General features: G+C 39.4%; 1 protein-coding gene across 2 annotated transcripts in view; it reads left to right on the plus strand.

Moving 5' to 3' along the window:
- CEP192 (centrosomal protein 192) overlaps positions 1-16,502 on the plus strand; it is a 138,777-nt gene that overhangs the window by 110,278 nt on the left and 11,997 nt on the right. For both annotated transcript variants that reach the window (XM_030336254.2, XM_030336256.2), the window contains exons 35-41: positions 1,474-1,624; positions 6,789-6,967; positions 7,575-7,698; positions 9,460-9,565; positions 9,999-10,206; positions 12,875-12,954; positions 13,903-13,998. In XM_030336254.2, coding sequence (XP_030192114.1) covers positions 1,474-1,624; positions 6,789-6,967; positions 7,575-7,698; positions 9,460-9,565; positions 9,999-10,206; positions 12,875-12,954; positions 13,903-13,998 — 944 coding nt within the window. The remainder of the gene's footprint in view (positions 1-1,473; positions 1,625-6,788; positions 6,968-7,574; positions 7,699-9,459; positions 9,566-9,998; positions 10,207-12,874; positions 12,955-13,902; positions 13,999-16,502) is intronic.

Consider the following 16,502-nt stretch of genomic DNA (forward strand, 5'->3'; position numbering starts at 1 on the left):
ATTTATGCCTATGTAGAGGTGATGCAGAATACTCATCTTTTCAGTAGTTAGGAGTCTAAGTCATCTGCTCAAAGGGAAGGTTGGGATGGATAGTTAAAAATAGTGAAAAGAGGGGCGCCTGGGTGGCTCAGCCAGTTAAGCGCCCAACTTTGGCTCAGGTCATGATCTCATGGTTCGTGAGTTCAATCCCCGCATAGGGCTCTGTACGGACAGCTCAGGGCCTGGAGCCTGCTTTGGACTCTGTCTCCCTCTCTCTCTGCCTCTCCACCGCTCACACTCTGTCTCTCAAAAATAAATAAACATTAAAAATAATTTTAAAAATAATGAAAAGATTTGAAATGAATCTTGTCAGCAGTGCGTTAAGGGTGCAGAGTATAGAACGAACCTTGGATTTGGGGGTGAAGCAATTCAAGACCATCTCTACAACTTCATCTCCTCTGAGTTTTACCTTCCTTATCTCTTCATCATAAGAAAGATCCTAATCAGAGAGTTAAACTGAACTGTGCTTTGTAGATGGAAACACTTAGAATGGGGAGGAGTTGATAAGATGGAGAAGATGAGGACCAGAATGGGGAAGGATAGTCCAAGGAGAGGGAGTTGTGTGTACAGAAATTCAAGAAATGTGTTATATTAAGGGTCATGTTGACAAACCCAACCAAGAGCCCAAGTAATCTGTCAAGACCACTCATCTAAGATGGGGAAGAGGTAGGACTTCAGGTAGGTCTTTGGGACACCAGAATACTGGGTTCCTTGAGGTGGTGTATTTATTGTCCAGAGGAAGGGAGGAAACAATCCCACTCTGTTTTGTATTGGTTAGTTTTAGTAGATCACCTATGGGAGTGTTGCAGTTGAACTTTTTATGTGGTTATTTTGAATAACGTTTGTTTGAGTATATTACTATTATAGGTATTTATAATCTTGTTTTATAAAAAGTGTGATTTATGGCAAATATTTTCACACTTGATATAAACTTTTGTAGTCCGATATCTTTGGTTATTACAAATTTCAACTTACACTTACTGTGTTCTTTTAAACACTTTTCATTTAAAAAGTGTCATTCTTAATGTCTAATTTAAATGTAGAATCCAGAATACATAATTCCTACTTCAAAGAGTTGCTGTGAAAGCTAACTAGAATAATATGTATGAAGGGATTAAAACGTTACCTGGCCCACAGTCAGCTTGATGCCATATGTAGCTTTAAACACATTCATACTTTAATGCTCACAACAACCCCTGAGATGGATCATAATTTTTTATATTATCCTTGAGGAGATGAAAGCTTGGAGAGGTTAGGTCACCAAATCCAAGGCCAGAGCCTGAGCTGCCTATAATTTCATCCTCGTCAATAGTTGTAAACGTCAAATGTCACCCACCCCAACCTGTTGCTGTAAATGTATAAATTTATCTGTTATATTTTTGTGGTGTGATTATGTGAAGATTCATATATTTCAAATATTATTTTCTATTTCAGTGTATGATCTTCCCCAACGGCCTAATGATATTCAGCTCTTTTATGGAAACATGCGTAAAATTATACTTTCAGTAATTGGAGAATTCAGAGACTCCGTGTCTAGCAGTGAATTCCTTCAGCCTTCTTCCAAAGCTAGTGTAGAATCTAAAAGGTAAAACAGAAACAAAACATCTCTCATCATATTTCAAGAGAAGTTAATTCACAGTAGAGCTGATCTTTCCTCCATACTTTTTTGCCTCAAAATGTTTATTACATCTTTATATTTTGGTTTAAGTTGAAATAATTTTAAATTTACAGAAAAGTTTAAAAATAGTACATATTAAACCTGCATTGAGATTCCCTGGTTGCTAACATTTTGCCACATTTACCTTATTATTGTTTTTGTGTCTATAACTTTTTTCTGTACCTTTTAAGAGTAAATTGCAGGCATGATGACCAGTTCATCCTGTTTTCTAAAAACGCAGACCCTCTCCTATATAGCTGTAGTAAACCCATCCAGATTAGGACCTTAGTGTTGTTACAGTACTAACATCTAGTCCACAGATTTCATGCAGATTCCCCAGTTCCCCAGTAAAGTTCTTTATAGTTAAATCAAAGAAATAAGCAAAAACCTCCTCTTTTCTTTTCCTCTTTAGTCCAGAATCTAATCTGAGATCACACGTTACATTTAGCCTGTCTCTTTACCTCTTTCAATATAGAATACTTCTTCAGTCTGTCCTTCTCTTTCACAACAGAACGCAGAAGGTTGGATCATCAAATCAGAGCCACAGAATCAAAGATACTACCCAGAACTAAGCTTTAGTAACAATTTTAGATGAAACATGAGGAAATCAGGATTGCTAATTGTGTTTCCTAGGTCCTTCTTGCAACATGAATACTCCACTCTAGTTCACATTTAACATGAGGTCTCTAAGCTGTGCACGTGATACATTACTAACACGAAGGGGTGGCTGTTTCCATCATGAAAGTTCTTTTATTCTTGTGTAATTACATACCTTATGTGATAATTTTTTTCAAACAACTATGTTGAAAAAATTCATAAATTTTTATTTTCTTTACCATAACCAATTCTAGACAGACCAGGAACATTCTTCATAAGTATTCTATAGAAAAGTAAATTAGTATGATTGCTGGGAGATGTCATTAGGAAGATTACAAGGGGATTTGACTGAGTCATCTTTCTTTTTTTTTTCCTGGGCTTTTCCTGCCTGGTAAAAAGGGGAAAATGGCACAGGCCAGCTGCTAACCCTTTTCTTACCAGTGAGTGACCTTGATGTTTTTGTAGAGCACAGACTAGTTACTTTGTAAAATGTCCCTCACATCACAGATACGATGCTGTTTGTTTCCTCAGCGCATCTCAGGTGCTAAACAATGCTGATTTGTCCCATTACTTGAAATATTTTATCACTTAGTTAAAATGGTGTCTGCCAGGTTTCTTCATGGTAGTTAGTTAATAAATGTCTTAAAGGAAGATCCTTAGAGATGATGAGTTATCTTATTCCTTTCCAACTTGTAGTACGCACTGATGATTATTGCTTGAATCATATTAGTACTGTCTTATTTACCAAATGGTGATTTTCTAATTCTATCTTTTTATATTTACTAGTTGTCTTTCCACTATGAGGAAGAGATTTACTTCACCCTCTTTTGTGTACTTACTTATATTTGGGCAGACTGGTGAATTCAGTATAAATTCTTTACTGTCCTCATTCGGTTGCTTAATCTGACTTTTTATTCACCGGCATGATGGTTATTTTAGGTTTGTCTTATGCATTTCCTGTCCCAGCCCTGGGATAGGGGTCCTGGTTCATTTTAGTAGAAAATGGTATTAGAAACTGGGATATGAGTGTGCTATTGCTTTTCAGGTATTAGTACTTCTAGGCTCCCTCCATGGACAGAGCTAGGAAATATATACATTTTATATAAATCCACATGTATCCACATCTATTTATAAATATGTTGAAATCATGAGTTTATACTGATAACTCCAATACTGAGAATCTGCCTTCATTATCCTGAGTATATTTGAATTTTACTCTATCCTCCTATTTTTAACCAATCTTCTCATCTTCTCCTTGGCACATCATTGCCAACTCATGTTGGCTGAGGGTTCTCTACAAGTCCCAGCCACCAACTAATAGCTGACTCAGACCCACCCACCTGGAGCCTCCAGCTCATTTAACCTTGCCCTCTTTTCCCATACTTTTTAAAAGTTTTTATTAGAGTATAATTAACATACAATAATCCTATTCATTTGAGATGTACATCATAGTGATATGATTTTTTATACATTGTGAAATGAAATGATCCCACAATAAGTCTAGTTATCATCTGTCACCAAACTTATAATATTATTGACTATATTTCCTATGCTATATATTCCATCCCCATAATTTATTTTATAAGTGAAAGTTTGTACCTCTTAATCTCCTTCACCTATTTCACTCACCCCTAACCCCTCTCTCTGCCTCCTGTAACCAACAGTTTGTTTCCTGTGTCTAAGAGTCTGGTTTTTTTGGTCTGTTCATTCATTTTGTTTTTTAGATTCTACATATAGGTGAAGTCATTTAGTATTTGTTTTTCTCTGACTTATTTCACTTAGCATAATACCCTCTAGGTTCATGTTGTCACAAGTGGTTAGATTTCATTCTTTTTTTTATGACTAATATTCCACTGGGTATATAAACCACATCTTTATCCATTCATCTGTCATGGACACAGGTTGCTTCTGTATCTTGGCTATTTTAAATAATGATGCACTGAACATAAGGGTGCATATGTCTCTTCCAGTTGGATTTTCATTTTCTTTGGATGAATATTCAGAGTAGAATTGCTAGATCATATGGTAGCTTTATTTTTAATTTTTTGAGGAACCTCCATACTATTTTCCATTAGGGGCCACACCAGTTTACATTCCCACCAGGAGTGCACATGGGATTCCTTTGCTCTCCATCTTCGCTAACATTTATTTGTTGTCTTTGATAATAGTCGGTTTGACAGGTGTGAGGTGATTTCTCATTATGGTTTTGGTTTACATTTCTTTTCATGTGCCTGTTGGTCATCTGTATGTCTTCTTTCGGAAAATGTCTATTCAGGTCCTCTGCCCATTTTTTTGATCAGGCTAGTTATTTTTTTGATACTGAGTTGTATAAGTTCTTTATGTAATTTGGATTGTAACCTCTTATCAGATAAATGATTTGCAAGTATCCTCTCCCTTTCAGTAGGTTGCCTTTTCATTTTGTTTTGATGACTTCCTGTTCAAAAAGCTAGTATCTATCCTTCTCAAATTATTCCAGAAAGCTGAAGAGGAAGGAAGTCTTCTAAACTCTCTTAATGTGACCAGCATTACCCTGATAATGAAACTAGGCAAAAACACCACAGAAAAAGAAAATTACAGGTCATTATCCTTGATGAATACAGATGTAAAAATCCTCAACAAAATATTAGCAAACTGAATTCAACAATATATTAAAAGGGTCCCTATACTTTTAATGATAATTTTTTCTAAAATATGTAATCAAATAATTAAAGATAGTAGTTCACATTAAAAATTATTTTGAAATTCACTTAAATTGTGAGAAACAGGTTCTTAGGAAACTAAAAAGCCAAGGATCAGCTTTATAATTTTTAAAAAATTGTTTCTGACTTATTGGCTGGTGCCTCCATTATTTCTCTGGGCAGTCGAGGTCTGATTTCAAAAGGAGCAGGTGAGAGGGCAATGGGTAAGAGGGAGGAGAGGAGACACTCTGTCTGCTGAGTGTCTGCTTAAAATAAAGATGTAGCTCTGCTGTATGGTAGAAGAATTTGGGCACTGCCCCGTTGAGCTTCAGGTAAATCATGTGCTACTGTGATTACAAAATTTATTCAAGTTACAATTTTTTGTAATCTAAGGCTTATTAGAAAACACTTTTAACACTTAAAAATCTTAAGCCTCATCAGCATTTCTCACCATAGTATTTTGCCTGGAAGACTATGTTTGGTGTTAGCATCATGAAACCAGTTATCACTGTACAGTTATAGATACATTAAGAGTTTTGTTGTTTTGGGGGGTGCCTGGGTGGCTCAGTTGGTTGAGCATTCGACTTCAGCTCAGGTCATGATCTCGCAGTTCGTGGATTTGAGCCCCGCGCTGGACTCTGTGCTGACAGCTCAGAGCCTGAAGTCTGCTTTGGATTCTGTGTCTTCCTCTCTCTCTGCCCCTACCCTGCTCACATTCTGTGTCTCTCTCTCTCTCTCTCTCTCTCTCTCTCTCTCAAAAATAAACATTAAAAAAAAATTTTGTTTTTAATGAAAAAAGTTTTATTGTTTTTAAAAAATTCTTAATATTGCATAGTTTTCTGGTAAACCTTTTTTTTTTTTTTTTTCAATGTTTATTTATTTTTGGGACAGAGAGAGACAGAGCATGAACGGGGGAGGGGCAGAGAGAGAGGGAGACACAGAATCAGAAACAGGCTCCAGGCTCCGAGCCATCAGCCCAGAGCCTGACGCGGGGCTCGAACTCACGGACCGCGAGATCGTGACCTGGCTGAAGTCGGACGCTTAACCGACTGCGCCACCCAGGCGCCCCTTTTTTTTTTTTTTTTTTTCTGGTAAACCTTTTAAGAGACTTCAGATGGCATGCTGAGGTCAAGACAGTAAAGAAATCATTGAGTATCCTAATTAAAGATTAGTATAATAATATTAGACCTATACTGTATTTTTTAAACATTAAGAATACACAGTGAAGAATTTTTATTCCATGAAAGATACACAATATATTACATAATGCACCTTTAGTTTTATCTAAATGTTTTTATTTTTTTTAATTTTTTTTTTTAACATTTAATCATTTTTGAGAGACAGTGTGAGCAGGAGAGGAGCAGAGAGAGAGGGAAACACAGAATCCAAAGCAGGCTCCAGCCTCTGAGCTGTCAGCACAGAACCTGACATGGGGCTTGAATTCACAGACTGCAAGGTCATGACCTGACCTGAAGTCAGACACTTAACTGATTGAACCACCCAGGCACCTCTAAATGTTTTTAGACTTAGGAAGAATTCATATAAAAAGGTGACACAGTCTGGCTTTTTATCTTTTTTTTTTTTAGAGCAGAACATTATTAGATTTCTTTTTTTTTTTTTTTTTTGAGAACATTATTATATTTCAATACACAACTTCTATTCAACCAAAAAGTAAAACATCACAGTAAAAATGTTGGTGAGAAAACATGGTATTTCATTTGCAGTGCATGGCAAATGGTTAACATTCTTAGTCATAAGCTTTTATTCATATTTTATTTTTTTCCTCTCCCCCTCTCTGTTTCTGTCTCTCTCTGTAGTGAATCTGACAGTTCTGGGAAACATGGTGGCAATGTTTCTTTGGATGTTTTGCCAGTTAAAGGTCCTCAAGGTTCTCCACTTCTTTCAGAAGCTGTTCGCCCACCTCAAGATAAATCATTCTCGAAGGAAATGTGGGCTGTCCAGCCTGAACACTTGATTTTGATAGCTCCTTCTCCTTGTGAGTATATCAACAACAACACAACAGCAGTGAGCTCTGGAAACCAGGCCTATACTCATTCTGAGTCTGTGGCTCATCTAGTAATGTTCATGGACTGTATGCAAAGGTGACCAGTGGCTTACACAGGTCCTCTTCTACGTAGGTCTCTTTGAGACCTACCTCACGCTCAACCAGAACATTGTCCGGCACAAGGCCATGGTCCTCATTCCAAGCTCCCAATTCCCCATATGGCAGGGCCACTCACCCATGGGCCCTTCATCCTACCACATCCCTTGCCCCAAGGTACTTGGCCTATTTTACTAAGTCTTAACATCGATATAGTTGGTTCAGAGTAGGAAAAAATATGGTACCAATGTATGTGCCCAAGATAAGACCAGGGGGTAACAATTTCCAGATGTCCTTTTTTCTTTGTTCAGGGTGTTGAACTTTGTTCAGTATCTTTATAGTTTCCAAGAGTAAACAAATGGTCTTCTTTTACCAGGGATTTGAAATTCCTGTAAAGCAAAAGATGGTAGACTAATGTATTTAGGATTCATTTTTACTATTTATTAATTTTTTTTTCACTAATGCTAAATGTAAGTTATATCTTACTTATCTGATATAATAGGTGACCTGGCAAAAACTGCATGTTTCCAGATTTTAAATAATTCCATTAGGTTACTGAAATTTGAGTTGTACTGGCCAGCACATTGCCTTACAGTAACACCACAACATGGATTTATCCCACCAGAGTAAGTATGACTTCCTTTTCCTCCAGATTTTATTCAGGTATTAACATGGTGACTTTTTAAGGATCAAATAATACGCTATTTTAACTTATTCATTAGAATTTTGCCATATGCTCCCCGTACTGAGCTCCATTTGGTTTTGTGGGACCACAGTGAACTTCAGGATTCATGCTCTTTAGCAGAATAGAGACCATGTCCACAGCCAGTTATGGTGTACATAGCCTAAAAGGGTCAAGAGGTATGAGTGAGGTGGGAAGGATGTCCTGGAGTGGAAAACATCAGAATGTGTACATGTATTACTCTGCCTACCAAATTACAAAGCAAGGGATGCCGTTGGGCATACGATGAGAGGTGGTAGTCCCTAAAGCCCAGAGGGTTCTATCCTTGGTTATCTTAGGTCTGGCTCAATTTATTCTGCTTGTTTTGTCTAAAGGACATTTTATAGACAAAGCTTCCTGATGTTTAATATGTCTGAGCCATAACCTAGCTTGCTGTTTTTCACAAAGACTAGTCTAAGACAGAAGGAAGTATTTGGGACCAAATGCTGATGAACAGCTGTCCACTGTCTGCAGCTTAGTTACTGATAGGAGGTAAAGCTGCAGTTCTACAGCTTTTCAGGAACGTTGTCTGGGTCAGCACAGAACATTTACATCTGAAAGTCACTACCTGTTTGGGGATAGCAACTTTGCAGAAGAGCAGCATGAATTTATTAACTTTTGCAAAGTGATGGAGTATGCATTTTAGGAGAGTTTAGTGACTAGTATTGAGGTATGGTTAGGCATACTCCAGAGAAATATTCCTAGGACCAAAGCAATCAATTAAACATTTACTGATTAATGGTTGGAAAGTTAGGGAAATGAATTGTTCATGAATCACTTTTTCTGTCACCCTGTGTATTTAGCCATTAGGAATGGAAAATAATCTGCTCTGGCCATTTTTGATATGTATGCCAACGTATCCTTTGTAACTGGTCGTTTCTTCTAAGTCACAAATCTGATTACATTGTCCACATTTAAAAGTCTTCTTTGACATTCCATAGCTCTTGAAGAGAACAGTGAGCACAAAATTTTAGCAACTGGGTAAATAGCAATATTGTTGGGGCACCTAGGTGCCTCAGTCGGTTAAGCGTCTGACTTCGGCTCAGGTCATGATCTCACGGTTCCTGGGTTCAAGCCCCGCATCAGGCCCTGTGCTGACAGCTCAGAGCCTGGAGCCTGCTAAGGATTCTGTGTCTCCCTCTCTGTCTGCCCCCTGCCTGCACTCATGTTCTGTCTCTCTCTCTTTCTTAAAAATAAATAAAACATTTTTAAAAAATTAAAAAAAAAACAATATTTCATTTATTTCCCATCCCCCCTTTTTCTTCCAGTTTCTTTCCCAGTTATTTAATTCCCTTTATACTGTGACTGTATCATTCTTTATTATGATAAGTTTTATGATAAAGTGCCTCAGAGCTTCTGTATTTTAGTCTTTTGCTCCAGAAGTTTTAATTTTGAATTGCTTTTTAAATGGTATTTCTATGGCCCTGTCTCTTTCACATGAGTTTTCCCCTTCAGTTCATAGGTTTATGTCACTCAACTTTTTGTGAGCCACGGAGGTGGGGCTGATATAAAATCACATGTGGATGGGATCTCACCTCTTCTCAGCTCCTTCTTGAGCAACACGGAAAGAATTGGTCATTGATGGAACAGTATTGATAACTCTGTGGTTATTGCTATTAAAGTATAGGATGTTCTTGCTTTTCATTATTAAATTCTTTCTTTTTAGGAGTAAGCTACAAATTCTTGTGAGTCCTAATTCCTCCTTATCCACAAAACAGTCAATGTTCCCATGGAGTGGTTTGATTTATATACACTGTGACAATGGACAGAAGGTACTTTTAGTGTTTTTTAAGCAAATTTTTCCTGTTTTGCAGCTTAAGTGTCAGGAGGCTTATTAGCTCTAACATCTCAGAAATGAAATGAAGGGGGCTATTCTTTCAGCTGAACTAGACTTATTCAGACAGAGCACTTAGCACATAGTTTTTCCATTAGCGATCTGAACCGTTCTCCTGAGTGGGGGCAGGAATGGAGAGTGGGGCCTAGAAACCATTACTAATTTGCAAAATCTACTTTGAAAAAGAAGGGAGTTGGGGAAGAGAGGGAGGAGTCAAAGATTCACTTTGAGATCTGAATAAACTTTCTCATCCATCAGTGTTTTCCATTTGTTTGGCATTACTTTTCTCCACCGTGATTTAAAAATAGGAATTGTTTCTTTAAAATGATAGCTCCATTTGTGTCTTATCTCCTTTATTTGGCTCATTTCAGAAAATTGTGAAAGTTCAAATTCAAGAAGACTTGACCCAAAAAGAACTCCTCACTCGTTTGGCTTCCAGCCCATTTGGAATCCTTTCCCCAGGAACTGAGCCTTCAGTTTGTCATCTGGTAAAACCAATGACAAAACCACCTTCCACAAAAGTTGAGATAAGAAACAAGACTGTTACTTTTCCTGCAACAGAACCTGGTGAAACTTCAGGTGTGGTTCACAAGTTATGTAATTCAAATGGTCACTGATCTGTTGAGTCTAACACTGTTCTTAGTGAGCCATATTGTAATGACAGGGATAAAATTGTCCTCTGTTTCAGGGGGAGGTGGTCACTGGTAGTCATTTCAATGATGGGCAGGATTTGGGGGAGCTTTAAAATCCTAAAATGTTAAATCTAGGTGTTTAAGAACTATTTATATTCTGGGAGTCTCAGATTCTACCTGGTCAGAACCATCCCTTCTCAGTTCTCACTAGGTCTTTTACTAGACTGCTAATAAGCAGCTGAAGAAGAGAGGAAAGTGGGTAAAACCTGGTTCTGTCACTCACTAATGTGACTTTGAGGCGCTACAGAGGTTAAATAGACTCAGTTTCCCCATATGTAAAATGACCATCATAATTGACTCCTCTCACAGAGGGCTTTGAGGAGTAAATGAAATAATATGTGTAAAGCACTTGGCACAATGTTTGTCACCTAGTGGACACTTAGTACTGCTAATATTCTTCAAATGTCCTGAGAACACTGCTTTTGCTCTCCCCTTTCCCCTGCCCGTGATGGCTCAGTCTCAGTGAATGGGATTACATGTGGGACCTGTTGGAAAGGGTTTGGACCTTCTGTCACATGACCCTCCACTCCTTGCCTCTCTCACTGGCTTTGTCTCCTACTCATGCTCAGATTCTACTGTCCATCAAGACTGTCCCCCTCTGACCATCACCCATCGCTTCACCCGTCTTCCCCACTCATGTCCTCTGGGAGTTCCAGCAGCTCTGTGGCTTCATTCAGATGTTCAGGCCACTGGCCCTGCTACCTTCTCACTCTCCACCACCCCAGCCTTGTCCGCTTCTGCTTGAATTCTGTGGTCTGTCACTGCAGTTACTGCCTTAGGAATGTTTTTAACTGCCATGTGTCCCTCCTTCTGCATTCTTGTCTGGCAAGATCCCAACCCTTGTTAGAGCCAGACTTTTCCCAGCCCTATGTCTCTACTGTACTAGGCAGCACTTCTGGAGAAACCTGGGGCTGTGTCCACGGATTCATGGTCTCAGCTCTCAGATGCTCCTCAGTACCAGGCTTTCCTACCAGCCCTCCTTGGTGTGTGTCCTTTCCCATTTCTGGCCATCGTTTGACAGTTTCATCTCTTCTCAGCATCCATCTGCTGCTCCTGCTCTCACTCTTCCTAGCTCTTGACTTTGCCTCACTCTTCACTGCCAATATAAAAGCCATTAGACTAAATGCAAGACTTCTGCTTCCATCCCAGATAAACTCTTCTGCTTGGAAGCTAGGCTCTTCTCAAGGCCTTACTCCACCTCTTCTTTCTCCTGTGTCATCAGTTTCTCCCTTTGTTGATGCCTTTCTGTTGGCACACAGGGCACCCTGCCGTCACATGTTTAAGGAATACCTTCCTTGGCCTCGTCTCCTTGCTGCTCTCCCTGCTTCCTCGGCATCCCTCCCTCATGGTGGGATTGTGCTCTCTGCCTTTCTTTTCTTAGTCTGTAGCAGAGCTGGTGCTGCCATCTTGCCCTGACCCCACTGCTATAGAGGTCACTGAAAAGGGAGCATCTCTTCTATGGGTCCTTTTTTTCAATTAGCAGTAATTGCACTTCTGATAAACTTCATTGGCTATGATACTGCCACTGTGCAAAGCTTATGGGTCTTTGTTAATTTGACCTCTCGACACTGGCAACCACTCCTTCCTTCTTGGACTACATACTTCTTGTGCCTCTCCTGGTTTTCCCTGCCTCACTTGCTCCTTCTCAGGTTCCACTGAGGGCTCTTCTTCCTGGGCCTGCCTATGTCCCCTTCTTTCTCTCTGCTCTCCCTGCACCCTGCTCAGCTTCTATGGGTGGGCATCTCACAAACAGAACTCTTAATTTACCCATGAAACCAGCTTCTCCAGCCTTAACCTGTGTCAGTGAGTGGCACCGCTGTCTGCCCATTAAGCCAATTCCCTGGAAGTTGATTGCTTTTCCTCTCTCTCTCTCTCCTCATCCAGTCCACTAGCAAGTCCTTTGCAGTCTGTCTTCAGAATGGATCCCCTGTCTGCCCACTGCTTTTCCTCCCACTGCTGTGACTCAGGCCTGATACAGACCACCCCGTGCATCCTCTCTCAACTGCTGCTGTGGCGCCTTACCAGGACTCCTCATCTACTCTGACTCCCTAGCGGTCTCTCTTTCCCACAGCAGCCAGTAATTCTTTACACATGTAAATCATCTTATTGCTCTCTTGCTTAAGCCCTTCATTATACTTTGGTTAAAAACCAAAACAAGATAGGGGCACCTGGTTGGCTCAGTTGGTGAAGCATCTGGCTTCGGCTCAGGTCATGATCTCACAGCTCATGGGTTTGAGCCTTGCGTCAGGCTCTGTGCTAACAGCTCAGAGTCTGGAGCCTGCTTCGGATTCTGTGTCTCCTTCTCTCTCTGCCCCTCCCCTGCTCATGCTCTGTCTCTCTCAAAAATAAATAAACATTAAAAAAAAATAAGGTACTTGTAAATCTTGATTTTGTTAGAAAATACTATAAATTCCTGTTGGGTTCCTCTGGGGATCTAATGATTGTATTTTTCCCCCTATGATGAGGTAATTAGTCATTGTTACACATTGTCACAGTAATCTGCTTGTTTACTTACCTCTGCAAGAATTGAGTTGTGATACGTGTGTTCCTTGTAGAAAATTTTCTGGAACTTGAGAATCATGGTAACACAGAAGTGAAGTGGCATCTGTCATCTTTAGCTCCACCTTATGTCAAGGTCAGTAGTAATGGCCTTAAATATATTCATTTTAATGTTTAAACTTTATGCAGCGTGTTTTAAAACTGAGTTATGAGCATAGGTTGAGATTACTGTCTTTTTTAGTTCCACTAATTCACTTACTTGATTTTCTCTATAGATGTGGCTAATATATGCCCCATCTTTTTCACAAGGTGGTTTTGAGAGTCAAATTACAGAATGGATGTGAAAATCTGGGCTTGCTCATTTAATGAACTACCTTCTACAGTCCTGATTTTTATCTGAAATAACTATTTTGAAAAATATATAAAAGCGTTATTATGGAACATTGTGTGTATGCGCGTGCACATGTGCATTCATTTTTTCTCTCCCTTGTTCTGAGTGCTGTTTTGTGTTTTCAGCGGGTAGGAGCTAGTGCAGGAGACAGAAGTGAATGTTCTGTGTCAGTGCGTGCTAGCTACTGTATACTGCAAATAGTCTCTGCCAGTAGGTTCTGTCTGAATTAAGCATATTGTCATGTGTGTTGTTTACAACACTGTGGCCTTTTTGCCATGTGTTTTGTGTGACAGAAGCAGTTTTGAGCCACAATACCCACAACATACGTGCAAAAGATAGTGCTGGACCTACTGAAAAGAAATAAACAACTAGTTTTGCATAGGTTATTAAAATGCACATTCAACAGGGTCTTCAGGGTTTTCGAGGAGAAGGCAAATCCTTTGATATTATGAACGTCATCCTAAAGATGACTGTAGCCAGGAAGGAATGGTTGCTGATGGAGGGAGGAGAGGCAGCATGAGGTCTTGTGTGAGCTGAGTTTAGTAGCACTCCTGCTTCTAGGCAGGCTTTGAGCTCTCCTGTGCCCTACAAAACCGGTTTGTGTGTCCTTGTTAACCATAAAGATAACGGTCTCACTCTGAATTGATGAACTGACTTTTATATTTTTTCATTTGATTGCTTAAATGATTGTAGGGAGTCAATGACAGTGGAGATGTCTTTAGAGCTACCTATGCCGCATTCAGATGTTCTCCTACTTCTGGTATACTGGAAAGCCATGGAATTCAAAAGGTGAGTGTTGACATTTTTTTTTTTTTTTTTTTACAGCTTTTGGTAAGAAAGTGGTGTTGTTTGACCAGGAGTGCTTTTGTTTCCACCCAGAGTAGTTGCTTCACCTAGACTACTGCTGCTAACAGCCAGGTTGCCATAGGAGAAGAGGTCTGCCTCAGTACAAGTCAGTCGAGTGCTTCCTGCAGCAGAGGTCTTGCTTTCTACATAGCTAAACAAAATGCCATACTTAGTGGTAGGATTGATTTACGTTTTGGTATAAGCACTTCATGTGCCTGCAGGCTGCCAGTACTTAGAACACACTTCGAGTAGCTCTAATCTAGGCAATAGTTTTGTCCACTAGCCCTATGAGAAACATCTACCACTACTTAAAAACAAGTCAGTGTTCATATCATAGTCAACAATATATCTTCATGGGTAAATGGTGATGGATCGTTTTAGTACCAAGACCCTCTTTTTATTTTTTTAATGTTTGTGTATTTATTTTTTAGAGAGAGCACAAGCAGGTGAGGGGCAGAGAGAATGGGAGAGAGAGAATCCCAAGCAGGCTGTGTGCTGTCAACACACATGGGGCTCAATCCCACAAACCATGAAAGCATGACCTGAGCCATAATCAAGAGTCAGACGCTCAACTGACTGAGCCACCCAGACGCCCCATAGTATCATGACCCTCTTAAGTTCTTTTTTTTTTTCTAAACTTTATTTATTTTTTAGAGAGAGAGAGACAGCGCGAGCAGGGGAGGAACAGAGAGAGAAGGAGACCAGAATCCAAAGCAGGCTTCAGACTCTGAGCTGTCAGCACAGAGCCTGACGTGGGGCTTGAAACCATGAACTGCAAGATCATGACCTGAGCTGAAGTCAGACGCTCAACCAACTGAGCCACCCAGGTGCCCTCATGACCCTCTTAAGCTCTAATTTGTTTGTAGACCTGACATAGTTTCTTCAGATATCTTAGTGACGCTAGTCATTCACTTGGCCTCAGTAATACATTTTTTCATGCCAACAGCTGAAACTCAGTTAAACTGTACCATTTATATGACATTGGTCCATTTATTCAGGGATTTAGACTTGTAATCAGTTCTATGCTACAGTTGTAAACTCATTACTGACTATAAAAGAATCTTTGAGCAATGATCATCACAAACTGTGTACTTTAGTAGGTCTGTATAACAGGCTTCTAGAGCCTGGCTTTTTGGGAAGGATCTGCTATTCTACAAGCATAGTTTATTTTACTTCCCAGCCCACGATAGAGGCAAAGCAGCATAATAGGGTACAGACACATTGTTCAACAAAAGTTTAACATTTGGGGCAAAGGTGGTGGGAGGAGGGTTGGAAAGAAAAAAAAAAAAGCCAGCAGGAAAGGCATCCCATATTCATGGATCAGAAGATCTAACATTACTAAAATTGCAGTACTTCCTAAATTGATCTATAGATTCATTATAATCCAAATTGAAAATCCCAGTTGGTGTTTGGTTTTTTTGTTTGTTTTTTAAAGAAATTGACATGCTGATCCTAAAATTCATATAGACATGCAAGGGAACCAGCATAACCAAAACAATCTTTTTTTTTTAAATATAATTTATTGTCAAATTGACTTCCATACAACACCCAGAACAAAGTTGGAGGATTCACACTTTCTACTTTCAAAACCTACAGTAATCAAAACTGTATTGTTGACATAAGGGTAGACATTTAGAATATGTGGAATAGACTTGAGAGTCCCCAAATATACCCTTTATTTATAGTCAGTTGATTTTTTTCAATAAGGGTACTGAGACAATTCAATAGGGAAAGAGTATTTTCAACAAATGGTGCCCAGACAACAGATACCCACATGCAAATTAAGTTTGACCCTTACTTCACACTGTATCCAGAAAGTAACTTGAAGTACACCATAGACCTAAATGTTAAGAGCTAAAACTATAAAATTCTTGGAAGATAACATAGTAAATATCCATGACCTTGAGTTAAGCCTTGGTTTTTTAGATGTGACACCAATAAAGCACAAGTGATAAAAGAAAAAATAGATGAATTATCAAAATGTAAAACTTGAGTACATCAAAGGATACCATTAAGAAAGTGAAAAGGCAGGGCACCTGGGTGGCTCAGTTGGTTGGGCAACCGACTTCGGCTCAGTTCTTGATCTCACAGTTTGTGAGTTCAAGCCCCGCGTCAGGCTCTGTGCTGACAGCTCAGAGCCTGGAGCCTGCTTCAGATTCTGTGTCTCCCCCTCTCTCTACCCCTCCCCTGCTCACACTCTGTGTCTTTCTGTCTCTCAACAATAAGTAAATGTTTGAAAAAATTTTTTTAAAAGTGAAAAGGCATCCCAGATTATGGGAGAAAAATATTTAGAAGTCCTATGTTAACGAAGGGCTTGTATCCAAAATGTATACAACTAGATAATACAAAGACAAATTACCTGTTTAAAAAATGAGTACAAGAGGGGCACCTGGGTGGCTCAGTCGGTTGAGTGTCCGACTTCGGCTCAGGTCATGATCTCACAGTCT

Source organism: Lynx canadensis, chromosome D3 (genome assembly GCF_007474595.2).
Source record: "Lynx canadensis isolate LIC74 chromosome D3, mLynCan4.pri.v2, whole genome shotgun sequence".
Classification (NCBI taxonomy): Eukaryota; Metazoa; Chordata; class Mammalia; order Carnivora; family Felidae; genus Lynx; species Lynx canadensis.